The sequence below is a fragment of the Microtus oregoni genome, unplaced genomic scaffold (genome assembly GCF_018167655.1).
Source record: "Microtus oregoni isolate MIOR12 unplaced genomic scaffold, Mior012 000028F_ref0000031, whole genome shotgun sequence".
Classification (NCBI taxonomy): domain Eukaryota; kingdom Metazoa; phylum Chordata; class Mammalia; order Rodentia; family Cricetidae; genus Microtus; species Microtus oregoni.
In genome coordinates this window covers 1,400,204-1,422,993 of record NW_024543087.1, presented here as the reverse complement: position 1 = coordinate 1,422,993, position 22,790 = coordinate 1,400,204, and the positions used below count along the sequence as shown (strand labels likewise).

Genomic DNA, 22,790 nt, shown 5'->3' with positions numbered 1-22,790 from the left:
TGAGAGACTGTCCTTGCTGTAATCACACGAGGTTTATTGACAGGAACCAGTGCGCTGGGGCTGAGACTCATATCCCACGCAGGGGTAGAGGAGTTCGACCCGAGTAGCTGGGAGAAGGGTTATTTAAGGGAAGAAACCACAACCCAAAGGGGGTAAGGAGGGCATCATTGGAAAATTCCAAAAACACCAGCAATAATCACAAAGGGGATAACTTCCCGTTTCTCAAGATTGTTCTTCAAGATTATAATCTAACTTTGTGGTCAGCCAGTTCCTGGAATAAAGTCACTGAACCAACCAACCTAGATTTTTGGCTCTACTCTTCCTGCTAGGGGAGAGGGTCTGGATTTATCCTGGTCTTTCAGTGGTTTACTCTGGGCCCAGGGGCATTCACTTATAGTAATCACCACTTGGAAGGTTGCCATGAGGCAGGACAATTAATTAGTGAGTAGAGGAGCCTGAAGCACGATCTAGTAAAACCCAGAGAAAAAAATTGGGGTTCAGTCTGAAGATCTGAAAAGCAAAGCGGCCAGCCACTGGCTGTTACCTCTACCTCGGTCCAAAACGGCGATCCTGCCTCCATGAATCTCATAATGAGACTGTGTCTGAGGGCTGCTTCCTCCCATCTTATATTCCTCTCTAGGACTGAGATTAAAGGTGTGCACCACTGGGATTAAAGTCATGCACTGCCCGGTTTCTACTGCAACTAGTGTGGCTTCTGGGATAAAAGGTGCGTGTCATTGCTGGCTGGCCGGTGTGGCTATTTTACTTTCCTGATTTCCAGGCAAGCTTTATTTATTAAAATACAGGTGGAATGCCTCTATAGGAGTCATGAGAAGGGAAAGGGTTCTTTCATTCTCCTACTTCTAAGACCCAGAACCTTTGACAGAACTGTTAAGAGTGGCTAATGAAGGGATGACGAGAGGATCACTCAGCAGGTCAGTGTGTCTATGTGGGGACATGCACATTTAATCTCAGCACTCAGCAGGTCAGTGTGTCTGTGTGGGGACATGCACCTTTAATCTCAGTACTCAGCAGGTCAGTGTGTCTGTGTGGGGACATGCACCTTTAATCTCAGTACTCAGCAGGTCAGTGTGTCTGTGTGGGGACATGCACCTTTAATCTCAGTACTCAGCAGGTCAGTATGTCTATGTGGGGACATGCACATTTAATCTCAGTACTCAGGAGGCTCTTTGCTTGAGTCCAAGGCCAGTCTGGTCTACATAGTGGGTTCTAGGCTAGCTATTTACACAGTGAGATCCTGTCTCAAAACAACTGGAAGAAGAGGAGGAGGAATTACTATAACACCAATGACTACTTAGGCTGGCCCCAAATATAGCTATTCCCTGCCGAGACTGTGAGGGGACTCCTCAGGCTGCACTGCAGGGACAGCAGAGTAAGCTTTCCCACGGTAATTTAGGTCATATACTTATCACGCAGAACTCTATTCTGGGCCCCTGGCTGGAAGGAGTGACTTTTCAAGTGCACTGTATCTAATCTCAGTGCTGTTCACTGAAGAGTTCCAGCTACTCAGGAGCCCAAGACATGAGACTCATCCAAGCCCAGGAGTTCAAGCCAGTTTGGGCAACCATCTTAGGCAGGGTTCTTTAGAGGGACAGAATGGCTAGAAGGGATATATATTACTAAGGGGATTTATATGCATTGTTTGGGTTGGCTACTCCAACAACAGCCACTTGCATGTTGGAAAACGGAAAACCCAGAACCTGCTCATTCCACATAGCTGGATGCCTCTGCAGTCCTGGTCTAAATATGAAGGCCTGCGAAATTCCTGGAGAGCCTCAGGTCTTCAGTGCCTTAGTTGGAAGGCTGAAAACAGTGTTCCAATGTGGGCAAGTTCCAACGGCAGCAGTGCCAGCGGCCAGAGTAGTCATTCACTAGGAAGCGCAAAGGCAGGCAAATACAAAACCTTTTTATTTTTTTATTTAATTAAATTAATTAATTAATTTATTTATTTATTTTTTGGTTTTTCGAGACAGGGTTTCTCTGTGGTTTTGGAGCCTGTCCTGGAACTAGCTCTTGTAGACCAGGCTGGTCTCGAACTCACAGAGATCTGCCTGCCTCTGCCTCCCAAGTGCTGGGATTAAAGGCGTGTGCCACCACCGCCCGGCTCAAAACCTTTTTAAAGCCCCCTGTAGCTCTGGGCTTCTGCCTGAAGGTGCCATTCACTCTATCCCAGAAGGGCATCTCAGTTGATTCTGGCAGTAATCACGTTGGGCATGCACTCACTCTACAGCTCTGCGGTACATCTTAATCGGTTTTCCATCTGAAAAATGCAAACTGCAGAACTGATGGGTCTGTGAGCTATGACTGTTAACATAGACACTACTAAGTTAAGACCTGGTGCATTACATCATGTGTAATGACCAGCCTGTGAGTCAGAAAAGCAAGCAGGAGGCAGCCCACCTGCCCGAGTACAAAAAAAGCGACCCACGAATGGCGGTATTTGGACCCGTAACTGTGGATTTGATAAACCCAAAGCACGGGAGCAAAACTGTTACGCAAGCTATAATAGTTAAAGGATTTCAATAAAGACTGTATGCTGTGGGGCTGATAGAATCGCAACAATTTGAGTTCTAGGACGGCCGCCCTTTGGGAGGGACCCAGAGGGACCCACCCTTTTCCCACCCTTTTATAGTAGATGAGGTTCGCCCTCTTGCTAATTAGTCAACTTTGTAACACCATTTATACTTCCTGAGACTAGCAGTCCGAGGCGAGGCGCCAGGGATAATTAGGAAGTGGGTTCTAACTGTATAGGGCCGCATCGGGTCAGGCTCCAAGCTGTCAAAGTCTGATTGTTGGAAAGTATGGATTTAGTCTTGTATGGATTTTGCATTTTTTTTTATTTGGCCTTTTTGTGTCCATAGTGTGAGGTCCCTGGATGCTGAATGGCCTGATGTCAATCGTGATGCCCGCTTGCACCGCAGATGTGCCCTGGACAAAGTCCTAGCGTCCAACAGCTTGCTCACCTTGGCAACCGACACTTCCGGAATCCAGAAGATACCGGAAATGACGCCCTTAACACTTCCGCTGCCGACATCGCAGCCCTTTTTTAGGGTCCTGTCGGTGTGGGGCCCGGTGAACCGTCACGTATGCAGGTCGCGGCGGGGAGGGAGGTGCGGCCGGCACTCGGGGCGCGACACCGGCGGGTCTCGGGGTGCCTTGCCCAAGGCGGAGTCGGCTCGGGTTGGCGCCTGTGCGTCAGTGCTGCGCGGGCCAGACCCGCCAGGTGAGCGGCGCCACCAGAGTTCGCACCGCGGACGCGCAGCGAGGTCTCCTGCTGAGCATTCGGGACAGTAAGGACACTAGGAGAGTGTCCTGCGTTTCCCGCGCGCTCTCAGAGAGTTCACAGATTAGTCTTTAAAAAACAAAACAGGTTTAGCCGGGCAGTGGCGGCTAACTCCTTTAATCCCAGCACTCGGGAGTCAGAGGCAGGACAGCCTAGGCTACACACAGAAACCCCGTCTTGCAAAAACAAAAACAAACAAACAAGGCTCAGAGGAAAATGTCGAACCCTGGTCTCCAGTGCCTGGTATCTGGAACCACAGCACACATCCTAGGTACTCCTGAGTAGCTGGTTTTCAAATGGCATGCATAAATGGGAAAAGGTTCCCCCCAAACTTTGTCAGCCAAGTTAGCCACATTGGCTTACCGTATCTCTCTGTCCCTGTGTGACATATATATACCCGTGCACTTCTGACAGTCAGTCCTGCCATTTGAGTCTGTGTACACTGCAGAGTTGGAAGAGTAAGAGAAGTGATCCAGAAGAGGTTTGGGTAGGAAATGGTCCGTGAGATTACTGAAGCGATACCACTGGTATGCCTGGAGAGACCAGAAAGGCTTAAGTAGAAAAGATCTCCAGGGTTTTTATTCCGTCTAGTGCCTCCCTTTTGGGAGCAGTTTGGAGACCACGACTAGTGAGCTCTGCATAAACCAGCTCAAGTACACGGTCCCAGAATGAGATGCAGCAAGCAAAACAAGCCTGCCATTTTCCATCCGGGGCAACCAGGAAGACTGTCTTCGGAAGAAGTGACAGAGATGCAGAAAAAGGAGGGGAAAAGTTCAAACAGGGAAAGTGTGTGTGTGTTCATATCATGTAGCGTGTTAGTCCCAAACTTGTACATCTTTTCTAGTTTATTCAAGAATTAATGATACATACTATTTGGTTTCAGTACACAGTACAGAGCATATGAAATAGAAGTTAAGTAATTCTGTGTTTTCTTTAATGTTCTATTTTCTTGCATACCCTGCATTGGAGGCCGTTGCTATTCTTTTAATTTGGGTACTTGGGAGACCGGTTGGAGGTGTGTAAAAAGCTGTCAAGGCTAAGCGTGGACAGTTAATTTTACCCTGGAGCCACTGTAAGTTTGAGAAGGGAAGTCACTTGGAGCGATTTCTCTGTTTGTACTCCTCTTTCCCCTAAAGATTTGTTTTTAGCTGCCAGTATCGCACCAGCTGAGTACTCCAGGACCATGATTGTTCTTTCTGTTTCTGTAGGTAACACTTCTGCTCTTCCTTTTTGACTCTGAAAAACAGCTCCTGCCATTTGAAGCAGAGACTCATTTTCAGTGTACCTGCTGTAGGTGGAACCAGCTTCTCTTTGGGATCGCAATGACCATGGAAGGCAGGGGAACATTAGGTCTCATCCCCAGGACGTCTGTGCATCAGCAGCAGGAGGGGAGATTGACTGTGAAGCAGGAACCAGGAAGCCAGACATGGGGACAGAGCTGCGGTCTCCAGAAGAACTACCCCCCTGTCTGTGAAATCTTCCGGCTGCACTTCAGGCAGCTGTGTTACCACGAGACGTCTGGGCCCCAGGAGGCCCTGAGCCGGCTCAGGGAGCTCTGCCACTGGTGGCTGATGCCAGAGGTCCACACCAAGGAGCAGATCCTGGAGCTGCTGGTGCTGGAGCAGTTCCTGAGCATCCTGCCCAGGGAGCTCCAGACCTGGGTGCAGCTCCGTCGTCCTGAAACTGGCGAGGAGGCTGTGGCTGTGGTAGAGGATTTCCAGAGACACCTTAGTGGGTCAGAGGAGGTAAGCAGTCAAGTTTCCAGTGTTACTGTAGATGTTCCAGATGCTTCTAGAACCATTCCCTAGGCTTGGACTAGCCTGGGAAGAAGTGTTCTTCATTCCCCACACTTTAGGATTCCCAAATCTGCGCCACTGATAAATGGGAAATAGTTCCGTGCTGCAGGCTATAAGCGGAAACATAAATTCCAACTGTCTTAGTTGCTGTTCTGTTGCACTGAAGAGACACCATGACCAAAGCAATTCTTATAAAGGCATTTAATTGTGGGCTTGCTTATAGTTTCAGAGATTCGTCCATTAGCATGTCGGGGAACATGGCAGCACACGGGCCTATATCATGGTGGAGAAGTAGCTGAGAGCTCTACAGTCTGAGCTTGGAGAGGCAGAGGGAAATTGGGAAACCTCAAAGCCCATCCCCGGTGGTATTTTCTCTAACAAGGCCACACCTTCTAATCCTTTTAATAGTACCACTCTGATGACTAAACAAAATCTCTTAACCTGTGGGGGCCATTCTTACTCAGACCACCATGTTCCACTCCTTGCCCCCAATGGGCTTGTAGCCATATCATAGTGCAAAATGCATTTAGTCCAACTTTGAAAGTCCCCATAGCCTATCACAGTCTCAACAATGTTAAAAGTTCAAAATCTCTTCTGAGATTCATGGCAATCTCTTAACTATAACCCAAAACCCCCTGTATAATCAAAATCAAAAAGCAGATCACACTTCCAACATATGTCAGGGGATATGCACTGCAATTCCAAAAGGAGGGAAGGGAGCATAGTGAGGAAATACTGAACTAAAGACCAAAACCAGCTGGGCAAATGCCAAATTCTGCATCTCCTCGTCTAATGTCAAAGATCTCCACTTCTTTCAGCTTTGCTGGCTGAAACACACTTGTTTCTGAAATTTCTTGGGTGGGGCCCTGCAGTTAAAATTGCCCTCAGCACTGTCTTCCATGCTCCTACTAGGATGGCCCAGTAAGCCCTGTGTATGCAGAGACTGCTCATTCATTTCCTGGCCACCAGACCCAAATAATCACACAAAAGCTATATTAATTACAACACTGGCCTGATAGCTCTTAAATTAACCCGTTTCTATTAATCTGTGTATCAGCATGAGGCTGTGGCCTATCAGTAAAGGGCCCAGCATCTGTGTGTTTCGGAGGTTACATGGTGTCTCCTTGACTCCACCTACTCCCTCTCTAGATCTCCTCCAGCCTGGCTATGTTCTGCCCTGCCATAGGCCAAAGTAGCTTTATTCATTAGCCAATAAAAGCAGCACATATACAGGAGAACATCCCACATCAGCCTCCATTAAAGCATCCAATTGCTTTTCTAGTTCAGAGTCATAAAATCTTCATATTCCTCCCACAGACAGCATGGTCAGGTCTCTGAGAGCAATACCCGAGTCACTGGTACCAACTCTGTCTTAGACACTGTTCTGTTGCCATGAAGAGACACCATGATGAAGACAACATCTGAATCTATAGCAGAGAGAGACATAGACAGGGCCTGGCATGGTCTTTTGAAATCTCAAAGCCCATTTCCTATGACACACTTTCTCTAAAAAGGTGGTACCTCCTAATTCTTCTCATCCTTTCAAATGGTGCCACTCCCTCGTGACTAGGCTTTCAAATCTATGAGCCTGTGTGGTCCATTTTTATTCAAACCACCATGCCAGCCAAGCTCTGAATCAGGTTTGTGTATGTGTGTTTATGTGGATGGGAGGTGCATGTGAGGTTATGTACATACACACCTGTGTTTATGTGGAGAAGAGGTGCATGTGAGGTTATGTACATACACACCTGTGTTTATGTGGAGGGGAGGTGCAGGTTTGTGTGTGTGTGTGTGTGTGTGTGTGTGTGTAGCCTTAGGTGTTGTTCTTCAGTACTGGTCACCTTGGTTTTTGAGGTAGGATCTCCCTGACCTGGGACTCAATGGTTAGCCTAAGTTCCTGGCCTATGGGGTGAGACTGTATATGCCTCTCCCGGGCTGGGGTTAAAGCATGTCCTATCATGTCTGTTTTTTATACACCGTTTTCAGGAAATCCCAGCCTAGGCTGTCATGAGTGCGTGGAAAGCCCTGTGTTGACTGAACCATCTCCCCAGGCCTGGGTGGTTCTGTTTTGTTTTTTTTCTGAGACAGGGTTTCTCTATGTTTTTTTTGGAGCCTGTCCTGGAACTAGCTCTTGTAGACCAGGCTGGTCTCGAACTCACAGAGATCCGCCTGCCTCTATCTCCCGAGTGCTGGGATTAAAGGTGTGCACCACCACCGCCCAGCATGAATGGTTCTTTTAAGTGCAGATGAAGACTCTTCAGTACAGTAGTTGTGGGTAGGGGCAGAAGATGTAGTTTAATATACTGTAATAGCCCAACTGTGATTCACTGGCGGTAAATCCTGCAATCTAGTACTTTACCCAGATCTCGGGATACATGGGTCTCCTCTCCTTCAGACACCACATTGACTATTTGCAGGCAGTAAACCTCATCAGAGACACATGTAATCTCCTGCTGCTTCTGCGTTCCTGCCTGAACATGGAAGTGTATGGCCATATTGGCTTTTGAGACAGGATTTCCCTGACCTGGAAATCAGTGGCCAGGCTAGGTGTCTTAGGGTTTCTAGTGCTGTGAAGAGACACCATGACCTTGTCAACTCTTATAAAAGAAAATATTTAATTGTAGTGACTTGCTTACAGTTTTAGACGTTTAGTCTATTGTCATCATGGTGGAAAGCAAGGCAGCATGCAGGCAGACATGGTGCTGGAGAAGGAACTGAGGGTCCTTACATCTTCACTCTCAGGCAACAGGAAGTGGTCTGAGCATATATGAGACTTCACAGTCTGCCTCCACAGTGACACACTTCCTCCAACAAGGCCACACCCACTCCCACAAAGCTACACCTTCTAATAGTGCCACTCCCTTTGAGGGCCATTTCCTTTCAAACCTCCACACTAGTTTCCTGGTCTATGAGCCCATGGGAGTCTGAAGTAGGCCTAAGAAGGTCTAAGTGGGCCACTTAGCTCTATGATTCTTAGAAGGCAGGTTTTACAACGTGTCATAATTCTTATACATGAACATGTGCACACACATACGTAAAAGTGGGTGGTGCTTGAGCAGAAGAGGCAGCTGAAGCCATTTAGTTTCTGTACATGTGCACATGTACCCGCACACACAGTGCACACCCACATGAAGACACAAAGGTCTGTCTAGTGGACAGATTGGAAACTGGTCTTCTCTCAGACCCTCAGGCTTAGCAGTACTTACCAGCTCTGACAACTGTGGAACTGGCTGTAGAATCTGTTCTTCAAGCTCCTGCCAGGAGGGATAAGACAGGGATGGCAGGGAAGATCACAAGCTTTGTGGTTAGCCAGCCGACTTTATTGGTAGCGCTGGAAAGATAGCCTAGCCCTTCATTTCTTTGGCTTTTTTCCTGTGTGGGGTGTCTTAGAGGTTTGGGTTCTCTACCTTCAAGAATGCACTTCTGAATCCAGTTCTGCTTCCTTATTTCTAGGTTTTGTCTCCAGTACAAGAGCAGGATGTGCATTTAAAGAAGACGATATCTCTGGATGGAATAGAACAATCTCCTACCTCAGCCTCCAGTCAAGGCTCAGCTCCTGAAGCCCACCTGGACCCTCCTTGTGACCCAAGAGCCCACCAACTCCCTCACAGATGCTGCGGTACTTATCCCCCAGTTCTGTTCTCAAGTCCTTCTTCCTTCTGTCCCCCTGGAGTCAGTTTCTTTCATCAGCTCAACTTGTATCCCACGGAATCCCCACACTGCCCTGACAGCTGCCCTCCTTCCTCGGTGGCTTTATCTGACCCTTTGTCTGTTCTTCTATCACACATGTATTTATTAGGTTTTCCTCAAACATGTCATTAGAAACACCACTGGATACCAGAGACATACAATATACTCTGATTTTTTTTTTTAAGAGTTCTTATCTAGGTGGCAGGGAGCTGGTCACATAGATAAAAAGAAGCATCCTCCTAAGATGCATTTGGGTAAAGCTGAGCATGGTGGATCATGCCTGTCATTCCATAAAAGAGAATTTCTAAGCACTTAAGGCCAGCCTGGACTACTGAGTAAGTTTTGGGCTAGCCTGTTCTTCAGATTAATACCCTGGGTCAAACAAAACCCCGAAAACCAACTACCACAAACAAAAGATACACATGGGTGGCATCTGTTCCCAGGCATGAGACTGGCATTGTAAAGGGGATTATGGGATAAAGTGCGTTAGGAGGCAGAGTAGGTGTGGGCACTGGAGGGACTCGCAAGGATGGAGGATGGGTACAGTGGTGCAAGCCTTTAATCCCAGCACTTGGGAGGCAGAAACAGGGAGATCTCTGTCAGTTTGAAGCCAACCTGGTTTGCATAGTAAGCTCCAGGCTGACCAGGGCTACATAGTGAAATTCTGTCTTAAAAAAACAAGTGAAACATGGGGCTGGAGAGATGGCTGTTCTTCTAGATGACTTGGGTTCAGTTCCCAGGATCCACACGGCAGCTCGCACCTGTCTGTAGCTCCAGTTCTAGGGATTCTGACAATATCACACAGACATACATGTGGGCAAACACCAATGCACATAAGATAAATTATTAAAAGAGAAAACGAAGGAAACTGAACTTGCTATTTCAAGGAACCCTGTCCAGCATGTGGCTGTGTGGTGGGTCTGAGAAGGCAGCAAAGACTCCAAGCATGGTTAAAGCCATGAATGTAGACGGAGCACTGAAGGAGGGAGGAGGAGCACTGACAGAGGAAAGAGGATCACTGACTGATGTGGGAGTGTCATATATCAATCTGTTGATTTCATTGGTTAAGTAATAAAGAAACTGATTGGCCCTGATAGGTTAAAACATAGGTGGGAGGAGTAAACCGAACAGAATGCTGGGAGGAAGAGGAAGTGAGCTCAGAGGCTATGCTCCCCTCTCCCGGGCAGATGCGATGAAGTAAGCCGCCAGGTCAGTCATGCTGAATCTTTCCTAGTAAGACTGGTGTTACACAGATTACTAAAAATGGGTTAGGCAAAATATGAGAATTAGCCCGTAAGAGGCTAGAGCTAGTGGGCCAAGCAGTGTTTAAAAGAATACAGTTTCCGTGTAATTATTTTGGGTAGAGCTAGCCATGCGGAGCCAGGTGGAGGGAAGCGGCCTGCCACTTCTTATTACTACAGAATGGCGCCCCATGTTGGGCGCCAGATGAAGGCGTAAGTCATAAACAATCCCACACCAGTTTGGAATTATGATTAATAGGGTGGTATTTATTTAAAGAGGAAAAAACTTACAGATCACTGTCCCAGACAACAGTCCTCTGCGCAATCAGGAAGAAGTCTTGTTGTCGGAACCGGAGCAGGAAGTAAAGAGAGAGAGAAGGGAAGTAGCCGCTTTTTTAAAGGGAGAGAGACCACGCCCCAATGGGCTGGTATCTCAGTGGCTATTGGCTGGAGGAGCGGAAGGACCTCCCGCAACAACTGACAGAGGGAGAGGAGCACTGACGGAGGGAGAAGGATCACTGACAGAGGCAGAAGGAAGGATCACTGTCGGAGGGGGAAGGAAGGATCACTGTCGGAGGGGGAAGGAAGGATCACTGTCGGAGGGAGAAGGAAGGATCACTGACAGAGGGAGAAGGAAGGATCACTGACAGAGGGAGAAGGAAGGATCACTGACAGAGGGAGAAGGATCACTGATGGAGGCAGAAGGCTCACTAACGGAAGGAGCACTGACGGAGGGAGAAGGAAGGAGCATTGACAGAGGGAGAAGGAGCATTGATTTGGGAAGAAGGAAATAATTCCAGATGGCAGAGGCTGCCTGGAAACTTCCATTTCCAACCTCAATCTCCAGCACATACACGGTGGATCATCACCACTTCTAACTCCTGTTCCATGGGATCCAACACCTCTGGTCTCCACATCAAGCACACAGGTGGGGCACAGACAAAACACCCGTACATATAGATTAAATAAGATTTTTTTTAAGCAGGAGGGTAAATCAATCTTGGGAGTGGAAATTGAGGCAGAGAGAATAATCAGAGTTTCAGACAGATGTGAGAGGGAACTGAAAGGAACCTGGCTGTGCCCTCTGAAGAACATTCCCAGCACACTTGGGATAAGGTCTCTGGAAGAAGCTAAGAATCAGTGTATGTGGGGCTTCCTGGACACCCACAAATCCACTTCTCTGGCACATGGACCTTAGGGAGCTGAGAGCAGGGCTTGACCCACTGTGTTCACCTTTCACCCCAGGTCCTGCTTGTCTTGAAGTGGGGAGTGCCAGAGCCCAGGCTACTGTGGGGAACTCCACAGCGGCTACTGAGCTTAGGATGGTCAGGCCTCAGGTGAGTGTGGCTCTCTCTCTCTTTTGATTCCATGTCTGGGGTGTGGGGGAGTGGGTGGAACTCACTTCCTGCCCGGTGCTTCCCCTGGAACTAGGTCCCTGCCCCTGGCTGTAATGGGTCCATTCAGCCCAGTTTTGTTCTTTTTGATTGTCGACCCGGCTCTTTCCACTGCCATTTTGTTCTTTGTGATGTCTGTACTTCTGAGAACTCTGCTCTTCTGGCTGAGACTTTATGAACAATAGAAGCTTGTCATTCCAGGAGATTACAGTGAATAAGGACTCGATGCAGAGAAGGTGGAAAAGCCTGGCACTCAATCAGAACGCCCTGAGCCGGAACATGAAGGAGGAAAACGAGCACAGCGTGGCCGCTCTGGGTAATGATTCCCATGTCTGTAACTGTAGCCCGTCCTCTGGGTTCTTTTGATTTGTTTTAACTTTTATTATGAATATCTGCAAACATAAATTGGATGTATATAATGGGTCTCTCTGCACCCATCGCCCAGTTTAACAGTGGTCATTTTCTTTATTTAATGACTGATCAACAGTAGAGAGCTAACTTGGATTTTCTTAGCCATAAGTAAGAGTTCTGTGGGTTTTGGAAGTAAATGTCTTTGTGTTTGAGGGATTACAAGAATGGGGACCCAGAACAAAGCAGTCAGAATAGACAGTGGGAAGCGGAGGTCTGAGGGTGTCCCATGTGACTAGTGCAGCTGCTCTCGGGGTTGTGCCTGCTGCGCGTTCCTTCCACTGATCTCAGATCTTTCAGCCCTCTCATTCTTCCTGCTCTCTGTGACTTCTCCTGGCTCTGTGGACCGTCCAGCTTTAGACTGTACTCATAATTCTGCCTGGTGATGAGCTACAGATAAGCTAGACCTGGGTCTTTCTGGTCCCTGGCCAGCTCTAATCACCTGTCATCCTTGGGGCTTGTTCAGGGTCACTTGACCTGAGACCCATCTGTAATTAGCAACCCAGGACAATAGACAACTTAACAGAGAGTGCACATGAAAGTTACTGGCCTAAATATTTTAAAATTTCATTTGCTAAAGATTTGCTGACCTGGGCCTCATGGCAAAGTGGTTTAAAGGAACCAGCATTTTGGTATTTGTTGATAACCATGAATTTTTCTCCAGATTTTACATCTGAATCTCCAAAACTGCAGACCAATATTTAACTATTTAATTTCCTTATTACTTTAGAGACAAGATCACAAGGGCATGCATTAATTTATATTTTAAACCACTGGTGCTTCTTTTAATTTTTATAGGAATATAGAACTAGCTTTGCCCAGTCCCTAGGCCTGCCATCTCCTTCAACACTGTTCTGAGTGCGTGCGTGTTCCCATAGACACGTTGCACAGGAGATGAATTTGAACTCTTGTCACAATGTCACAGTGGAGATTCTCATCAGCTCACTGCCATCTTTTCTTTCTTTCTTGTCAAGGTTCCCTCCCTCCCTAAACCAACTGCTACCACTCTCTCCATAGGTCTTACTGTAGCTCTGTCTGGCTTCAACTCTATGTAGACCAAGCTGACCTTGATCTCACAGAGATCTACCTGCCTCTACCTCCTAAGAGGTGAGGTTAAAGGAACCACCAACACATGGCCCAGCATATTTTTGGAGACATGTGGAATTGTAAACAGAGGCTGCTCTTTTGTTTTCTGGCCACCCAGACCCAAAATAATCACACAGAAACTGTATTACTACAACATTGCTTGGCCTATTAGCTCACACTTCATATTGGCTAGCTCTTATATCTTAAATTAGCCCATTTCTATTATTTTATATTTTACCACAGGCTCATGGTTTACTGGTAAGGTTCCAGCGCATCTGTCCCCTGCGTAAACTACATGGCTTCTCTCTGACTCCGCCTACTCTCTCTATATCTATGTTCAGATTTTCCAACTGGCTTTGCTCTGCTAAGCCATTGACCCAAAGCAGCTTCTTTGTTAACCAATAAAACATATTCACAGTATACAGAGGGGAATCCCACCTCATAGAGCTGTACAATGTCAGGGTGGAGAGGAACCTACTTTAGCCACAACCCAGCGCTTACTTTCCAGGCTTCCTCCTGCACAGGCTGTGCTAGCTCAGGTTCCTCCATCCTTGCCCTTCTCCTCTCTGGACTATTGTTTCTCTTTTCTCTCTACTTCTCAATATGTGGTTGTTGTTATAAGAGCAGCGGGGCTGTGTCCCCGGCACCCGGCCGCCCGCACGGCTAGCTTTACCCTAAATAATTACACGGAAACTGTATTCTTTTAAACACCCCTTGGCCCATTATATCTAGCCTTTTCTCAGCTAACTCTCACACCTGGACTAGCCCATTTCTTATAATCTGTGTAGCCCACATTACCAGGAATGATCTTAACCTGCGTGTGCCTGGAGTGGGAGAATCATGGCAACTCTCTGACTCAGCTTCTTTCTCCCAGCCTTCCGTTCTGTTTACTCCTCCCACCTATGTTTTAACCTATGAGGGCCAAGCAGTTTCTCTATTGCTTAACCAATGAAATCAACAGATTGATATATGACACTCCCACATCATGTGGTCTCATTCCTTTTTTTTTCTTAAAAGATTTATTTATTTATTATATATACTGTATTCTGTAACAGATCTCATTACAGATGGTTATGAGCCACCATGTGGTTGCTGGGAATTGAACTCAGGACCTTCTGAAGAACAGGCAGTGCTCATAACCTCTGAGCCATCTCTCCAGCCCCTGTTGTCTCATTCCTTAATGATAATATTATTTTTTTCGGTTACAAAGCAAAAAAAAAGTAAAAATTGTCTTTTTCTTTCTTTTAGCAACAGGTAAGAACAGGATGGAAAGTTCTGAGTGCACTCCAAAGCACGACGTTTCTGAAGGATCCGATTCACTTGACATATCCTCAGCGGGACTCTCTGGAATGGCATTGGTAGAACCAGAGTCTGGAGATATCTGTGAAGATCCTGTAGCACAGGCAGAAGGGCAGCCCCCAGATGATGAAGAGAGTGAACGAGAAAGTGACTTCTTGGAAAAGAAAGCTAAGAAAAATTCCACAGAACACAGAAATGAGGAGTGTAAAGATGGAGGGGAACATGCAGATCTTCCCTCTAGTTCTGCTGAGTTCCAGCGAGAAGCAAAGAGACAGAAGCTCTATCAGTGTGAGGAGTGTGACAGAGTTTGTAACCGGAGCTCCCACCTCCTTGGACACCAGAGAACCCAGACTAGAGAGAAACCCTGTGAGTGTAGTGAGTGCGGGAAGACCTTCCGACAGACATCTCAGCCAACTGTTCACCTCAGAACACACGCAGCGGGGAGGCCTTATGGATGTAGTGAGTGCGGGAAGACGTACCAGCTCTGTTCCCATCTTAGTCAGCACCAGAGACTCCACGATGGGGAGACACTGTCTAAATGCCATGAGTGTGCCAAAGCCTTCACTCAGAGTTCCCAGCTCCTGGACCACAGGAGAACCCACACTGGGGAGAAGCCTCATGAGTGCAGTGAGTGTGGAAAAACCTTCTGCTCCAACAGAAATCTTATGGACCACCAGAGAACCCACACGGGGGAGAAGCCTTACGAATGTAGTGTGTGTGGCAAGGCCTTTAGTCGGAGTAAGTGTCTTATTCGACATCAAAGTCTCCACAGTGGGGAGAAACCGTACAAATGTAGTGACTGTGGGAAAGCCTTCAACCAGAACTCTCAGCTCATTGACCACGAACGGATTCATACCGGGGAAAAGCCTTTTGAATGTAGTGAGTGTGGCAAGAAATTCAGTTTAAGTAAATGCCTTATTCGGCACCAGAGACTTCACACTGGAGAAAAGCCCTATAAGTGCAGCGAGTGTGGGAAATGTTTCAGTCAGAACTCTCACCTCATCATCCACCAGAGGATCCACACTGGGGAGAAACCGTACGCGTGCAATGAGTGCGGGAAGGTCTTCAGCTACAGCTCTAGCCTCATGGTTCACCAGAGAACCCACACTGGGGAGAAGCCCTACAAATGTAAAGATTGCGTGAAAGCCTTCAGTGACAGCTCACAGCTGATTGTGCACCAGAGAGTTCACACTGGCGAGAAGCCTTACGAGTGTATCGACTGTGGGAAAGCCTTCAGTCAGCGCTCCACATTTAACCACCACCAGCGGACGCACAGTGTGGAGAAGCCCGCAAGCCTGCTTCGGACAGACAACGTGGAATTCTGAGTCAGCTTTGTTTATAAGGAGGGTATTTACCATACTCTCTTGGAAGCATTATTCAAATGACCATTGCTTAGTGCTCTTTCCTTTGGGCCACTCAGGTAGGGGAGCAGTAATAACTTAGTGCAGTCTTTTCTCCTCACTGTTGGAAAAGTAAGAGCCATGTCTTCTGTTTACTTATAGCTTTTTATTTTTTAAACTATTTTAAAATATACCTCATTTTTTAGTTTTCCATCCCAGGATTTGTGACCTTCAACACAGAGATACTATCTCTACTTCATCCTAACTTCTTTGACCGCTGACTGACTCGGAGGCGCACGACGCGACTCTCATCGCTCCATTTTGTGGCTGTAGCTCTTCGTTTACTTTGCCCCTCACATTTTTTTACATATATGGGTGTTCTGCCTGCATATATGTCTGTGTACCACTCAGTACACATACATGTCTGGTGCCTACAGAGGCCAGAATAGGCCATCAGACCCCCTGGAACTGGAGTTAGAGATACTTGTCAGCCATCATGTGGATGGTGGGGATCAAACCTGAGTCCTTTGGCCGAGCAGCCCATGCTCTTAACCACTGGATCATTGCTCCAGCCTTCACACCTGTTCTTAAAGTTAGTTCAATGTGTAGCTTTTGTCATTTAAGCTCCCTAGAAATTTTTTCCTTTACTTGTTAATTTAGTATATGTATGTATGGTTGTTAGTTTATGCATATTTATGTGCGATTGTACAGTGAGTGCAGTGCTTTTAGAGAACAGAGGAGGGCGGAGCCTTTAGAACTGGTGGTTGTCAGGCTCTGGGAGCTGAACTTGCATCCTCTGCAAGAACAGTATATACTCCTAACCACTGGGCCATCTCTCCAGCCCCTGAGGTTTGTTTTATTTATTTTTTTACATGTTTTCCCTCTTAAACCTCTGTTGATCTGATCTCAACTTGCTTTGAGTTAGTTGATGCTATATGGTACAACTGTTAATTTCTCTTGTATTTATATACTTTCATACCAACATGAGGGCTCTTTGTGGGTATATATTTTTCATATATAGATAATTATATTAATTGATAAATAAATAATTTTTAAAATCTCCCTCGATCCTTAAATTATGTCCCCTCTCCCCAAAGTCTTTAAGGTGTGAGTGCACCTCCAGTGTCACATACACTATATTAATTACAGTATCGTAACTACTAGGGTATTGTTCTTAGAAAGCTAATTATATGTGAGACAGAGGGAGACGGACAGCACATTTTATTGCGTATTCAGTTGTGCAGGCAGGCCCCACCTCATGTGCACTGTATACAAGGACTCCATTCTGGCTCTTGTGTGAGCAGGCTGAGAAAGATAGAAAACTAGAAAGGCTTGTTGATGACTCCAGTGGCTGCACTAGGTGACGGACAGATTCACAATATGCAGAGTTATCCTGCATATTGAAACCACTGAATTTATATCAGACGACACAGAGTTGACTTCATTGTTTATCCAGGTACAAGACATAATCAGGAACAGGCTTTGTCCGATGTACATAACACACATCCGGTCCAATACAGGTCTGCCTGGTCCTCTAGCCCAAGGCAATGCTGAGATTGATCAATTATTGATTGGAAGTGTGTTGCAGGCCTCAGAATTTCATAAGAAGCATCATGTCAATAGTAAAAGCCTAAAGAAAGAATTTTCCATTACTTGGTAACAAGCTAAGGACATTATAAAGAGATGTCCTACTTGTTCTTTCTATAATCAAACACCATTGCCTGCAGGGAGTAACCCAAAGGGTACTAAGAGAAATGAAATCTGGCAGATGGATGTGTTCCACTTTATGGAATTTGGTAAATTAAAATATGTACACCACACCATAGACACATATTCAGGTTTTCAATGGGCTACTGGCCTGAGCTCAGAAAAGGCTGATTCAGTAATCACACATTTATTGGAAGTTATGGCCATCATGGGTATACCTGCACAAATAAAGACAGATAATGGTCTAGCATATGTATCTAAGAAAATGAAACAATTTTTTGATTATTATAATATAAAACACATTACAGGTATACCAAATAATCCTACAGGTCAGGCAGTTATAGAAAGATCAAATCATACTATAAAGGATATGCTGAACAAACAGAAAGGGACCGAAAATACCCCCAGAAATAGATTACATAATGCTTTATTAACCTTGAATTTTCTTAAGGCTAATGAGAAAGGAACGACAGCAGCAGAAAGACATTGGGTAATGGAAAAGTCTGCTGAACTAAATCAACCGATTTATTTCAAAGATGTGCTGACCTCTCAATGGAAGCCAGGAGATGTGCTACGTTGGGGAAGGGGTTTTGCTCTTGTTTCCACAGGAGAAGAAAAATTGTGGATACCATCAAAATTAATAAAGTTTCGATTTGAAGAGGAGAAACCTCTTGGAAAGGAGAAATGACAACTCATCCACAATGATGATATTCATACAGGTGGTAAGAAAAACATATAGAATGGGGGCAGGGTTCTGTTCTTATCTCCACAGGAAAACACTCATCTTTGAGAAATTCAAGGGACCCTGGATGTTTGGATACTGACAGATGGAAAAATACCTGCCCAATAGGAAATATCAAGAAAACTGAAAGGGTTGTGTAAGTAATATTAAACCATATTTCTAAATTTATAAAGCTGGTTTTGAAGTTGGACTCTGGCTCAGTCCCTCTCCAATTCCAAGCCTGTTAGTAAGAGAAAAACCCAGAGTTTCTGGAGTTTCTGTCTCATGTCAAGAGCCATGATATGGGACAGAAAGAAATATGAGTTTAGAAAACATCTTTGCTTTTCTTCATAGCTATCATACTTTTCATTGAATATATCTATCATGCCTTTCATTGAATATATATATATATATATATATATATATATATGATTAATGTTTAAGTTTTTCACAATGAACAATGAGTTTTTCCTGAAGTGACATTTGAAGTTTCCAGGAAGAAGATGGGGCTCCATAACAACAACTCCAACTGGTTGATATGACGTCATGATACTGATAGCGCTACTACAAGACCTGCTTTGGGTACCAGCTGCACAAGACAGTTCCAACTTGGTTAGCTGAAATGGTGCACATCTTATACAACATTTTGGCCAGACCTGCACAAAATACTCAGAGACTATTTGCAATTTTAAAAGACATTGATCTTGAAATTTAACCATCATTTTACTTTCACAGGATCCCCCAGAAAGAACGTCGCCCCCATGACAGCTGGAAGTAATTCTAGAGGATGACGTCCCCTCTCCCAGTAAAGTTTGCCCTTGGGTTTAGGGACATCATTTAGGGGTTGATTATAATTAGTATATGATTGAGGGTTGGGGGAGGAATTTTATAAGGTCAGGGATCATTTTGAAAAAAAAAAGAGGGATGATGGGATAATAGATTTATAATTGTGAGTTACTGTTTTTAGACAAATATATTGGTATTGATTCTTGTATATTGATACAAAGTTAAATTATATTGACTATTGTATCCATGCATGTTTCTACCTCTGTTTAAAACATTTTTTATGTATTGACATATATTGTATTGATATATATCGTATATATTTACCATATTGCTGTGTACATTTCTACCTCTGATTAAGATACTTATATAATGTTTGTGTATTGATATATATTTACCTACTGCAATGTATATTTGTACATTGTTTATATTTGGAGGTCATTGTCCTCATTTGTTTCACAGTCGTTTATTTTCTTAGTCTTTAAGTTAGATAGATATTGAGAATTATATAGATTAATAGTCATCTAAGTTTGTCATTTATAATTAGACTAATCAGGTTCTTTAGATATATAGAGATTATACTCAGTATAGATAGATAATCTTCAACTTCTTCAAAGAGCTGTAGAAAATGGCCTTTAATCTAACTCAGAGTTTTGTGGTAGTGAGACACAATTGCTCCTGGCAACACCGCTCTATTCCCGAGAGAATGTTGAGCACCAAAGACACTCCACCTGGAGCCTTTCTTTTTGGCAGAACTAGCCTTTGGGCAAAGAAATGCCCATACCTCAACCACTGACACAGACACAGAGCGTGCATCAATGGATAAAATAGGACTGTCATATCCTGCCGAGACAGGGTAAGATAGTTTTGAAAAGTTGATTGCCTTTGAAAATGGTATGTCAGTTATGTTAGGCCTTAGCCAAAGTTGGTTGCTTCAACGCTGCTAACGTGACTTTGGGTGATTGTCCAGGTAGCTAGTTGTCTCTGTGATTTGTTGCATGTTTTGGAAGTTGTTTTACTGAACTTCCTAATTACCCAGGTAACATTATTTCCCTTCTCAGATCTTCGATGGGGTTGAAGACTATATGAATGTAGTTACTTTCTCTCATGACTTGGCCAAGTTATTTATTATATAAGACCTAAGCTAGTTAGAATAGGATATTTGTCCTTATTGTATATAATTTCATAGTAGGTTTAGAACTCTCTTATTTAAACAAAAGGGGGAGGTGTTGCAGGAGGTCCTCCCACTCCTCCAGCCTATAGCTGCTGAGATACCAGGCCATTGGGGTGTGGTCTCTCTCCCTTTAAAAAAGCGGCCACTTCCCTCTCCTCTTTCTCTTCACTTCCTGCTCTGCCGGTGACTAGACTCCCTTCCTGGTTGTGTAGAGGGCTGTTGCCTGGGACAGTGATCTGTAAGTTTTTTTCCCCTTTAAATAAATACCACCCTATTAATCATAATTCCAAACTGGTGTGGCATTGTTTGTGACTTACGCCTTCAGGTGGTGGTGTGACCAGTCACCGAGCACTTTAGATACAGAGGTGATAGTACCAGTCATCGAGGGCCTTAGGTACAGAGATGGTGGTGTGACCAGTGACTGAGCAGCTTAGATACAGAGGTGGGGGTGTGACCAGTCACTGAGGACCTTAGGTACAGAGGTGATGGTGTGACCAGTCACCGAGCAGCTTAGAGATACAGAGATGTGGACTGAGGCCTGGGGCCCAGATCTCAAGAAAAAGAGGAAACCTTAGTCATACCCTGAAACCATCTTAGTTGCTGTCTGTGGTTCTGCGTGTTGCTGTGTGCCAGCTGCTGTGTCTCTGTTACACAGGAAGCAGCTCAGCAAGAACAGCTGACTGAGCCAGGGGACCTTCCATATCCCTGTTCTCAGTGCTAGATTACACCTGATCCTGCCTTTGGGTTACTCTGCTCCCATTTTAGAAAGTTGAGCAAGAAGAGAGCAGGGTGGGTTTTATGAGGTTCTTTGCATGTTCTGAGACTGGACCTGCTGTGTTCCACTTCACCTCTATCTGTCTCTATCTTTTTATTGTCTGTTTCCTAACTTCACTTTTCTCATCGTTTTGAACAGCTCTCTGCCTTTGAACACTTGCCCTCCTATGTGAGACATATGATCTACTACATCTTGTCTTCCTTGAGTAATTCTTACTCTAGTACAGAGAAACTGTGACATGTACACTTTCTCTTCCTCCTGTCAGATGGTGAAATAGACTGAGGAGAGATTGATTCTAAAGCGTCGTTTCTTGAAAAATCAGAATCACATTTTACCCTGGAGAATTCCACATAAGTGTTGCCAAGGAAGTAAAGAATTTAAAAGGAAAAGATAAGATCGGAACAGCCACTAGAATGCCCCTAGAAGAAGATGAAGCAAAAGACGAGAAAGTTCAAACACAAGGTGTTTGAAGGTAGTAAATCACCCACAGAAGGGAGTGACCAGGAGTGTGAAAATGGTGGTAGTCAGCCCTGTGACTCTCCATCACACGAGCGAGGTTGTGGTGGAAAGAGACAGTACATGTGCCCTGAGTGTGGAAAAGCCTTTAGTCAGAGGGCCAACCTCACGGTGCTTGAGCGAACCCACGCAGGAGAGAAGCCGTATAAGTGTAAGGAATGTGGCAAAGCTTTTAGTCATAGATCCAACCTTGTGGTCCATCAGAGAATCCACACCGGAGTGAAGCTGTACTTGTGTAGTGGGTGTTGGAAATCTTTTGGGGGGTAAGTCTCATCTCATCCGGCACCAGGGAATCCACAGTGGAGAGAAAACATACGCTTGTAAAGAGTGTGGGAAAGCCTTCAGTTGGAGCTCGGGACTTATTTTCCATCACAGAGTTCACACTGGCGAGAAGCCCTACACTTGTGTGTGTGGGAAAACATTTGGCAGGAGTTCAAAACTTACTCAGCATCAGAGGACGCACAGAGGAAAAAAGATTTACAAATGTAGAGAGTGTGGGAAAATACGTGGTTCCAATACAAAGATTATGGACCATCAGAGAATTCACAGCAGAGAGAAGCCCTACCAGTGCTCCAAGTGTGGGAAAGCCTTCACCTTAAGGAAGGCTCTTAGTGAGCACCAGAGACTCCATCGTAGAGAGAAGCCTTATAAATGCAACGAGTGTGGCAAAGCTTTCACTTCTAACGGAAACCTTGCTGATCATCAGAGAGTTCACACTGGAGAGAAGTCTTACGAACGTAACGAGTGTGGGAAGACCTTCAGGCAGACATCTCAAGTGATTCTGCATTTGAGAACCCACACTAAAGAGAAACCCTACAAATGCAGCGTGTGTGGGAAAGCCTACCGTTATAGCTCACAGCTTATTCAACATCGAAGAAAACATAACAAGGAGGAAGAAACCTTATTTTTGTGGGCCAGGTGTGATGGCTCATGCTGTTTATTCCAGCATTTAGGAGGCAGAGACAGGGAGATCTCTGTGAGTTCTAGACCATCTAGAGCCATACGGTGAGACCCTGACTTAGAAAAAAAGAAAAATTGGCTATTAGGCTGATTGCTACTTTTCTGAAAACTAGATTTTTATTAGTAACATTTGACTAAATTCTGCTTCTAAGAATCCACACAGGGAAAATAGTAAATGGCTAAAGTAAAACAAAAGGCATATTCACGCCAGCATTATATATAACTGAAAGGGGAAAACACACCATAGATGTTTGCATGTGCAGGCAGAAACAATGATAGAATATTCAGATTATGCTTCTGAAGACAGTCTGTTTTTAAAAGATTTTTAATGTGTGTGCCACGGAGAAAATTTTGAATAAAATGGAAAATAAAAGAATTTTCCTTTTTTATTTTTTTTTAAATTTTACTTTTTTATGCTTTCTAGATTTTCTACAACGAGAGTGTTACTTTTATATTTAAGAAAAAGTATATTTTAAATATGGTGATTATGTCATCATTTTTATTCAGTGGTGGTAGGAAAAGGACCTGGTGTGTAGTCTTAAAAAGCTCGGATTCACCCTCATACTGGCACCCCACTTTCTACCAGTAAACCAGTG

The 22,790-nt window shown here is 45.0% G+C and overlaps 1 protein-coding gene across 1 annotated transcript; it reads left to right on the top strand.

The window, feature by feature from the left end:
- The first annotated feature begins 3,125 nt into the window (after positions 1 to 3,125).
- LOC121464574 (zinc finger protein with KRAB and SCAN domains 7-like) lies at positions 3,126 to 22,521 on the top strand. Its single transcript, XM_041677619.1, is given in 8 exon segments — positions 3,126 to 3,244; positions 4,513 to 5,049; positions 8,554 to 8,719; positions 11,277 to 11,368; positions 11,627 to 11,741; positions 14,168 to 15,507; positions 21,295 to 21,492; positions 21,494 to 22,521. Coding segments are annotated over 7 exon segments (3,084 nt in total). The 5' UTR covers positions 3,126 to 3,244; positions 4,513 to 4,626; the 3' UTR covers positions 22,244 to 22,521.
- Positions 22,522 to 22,790: the final 269 nt, after the last annotated feature.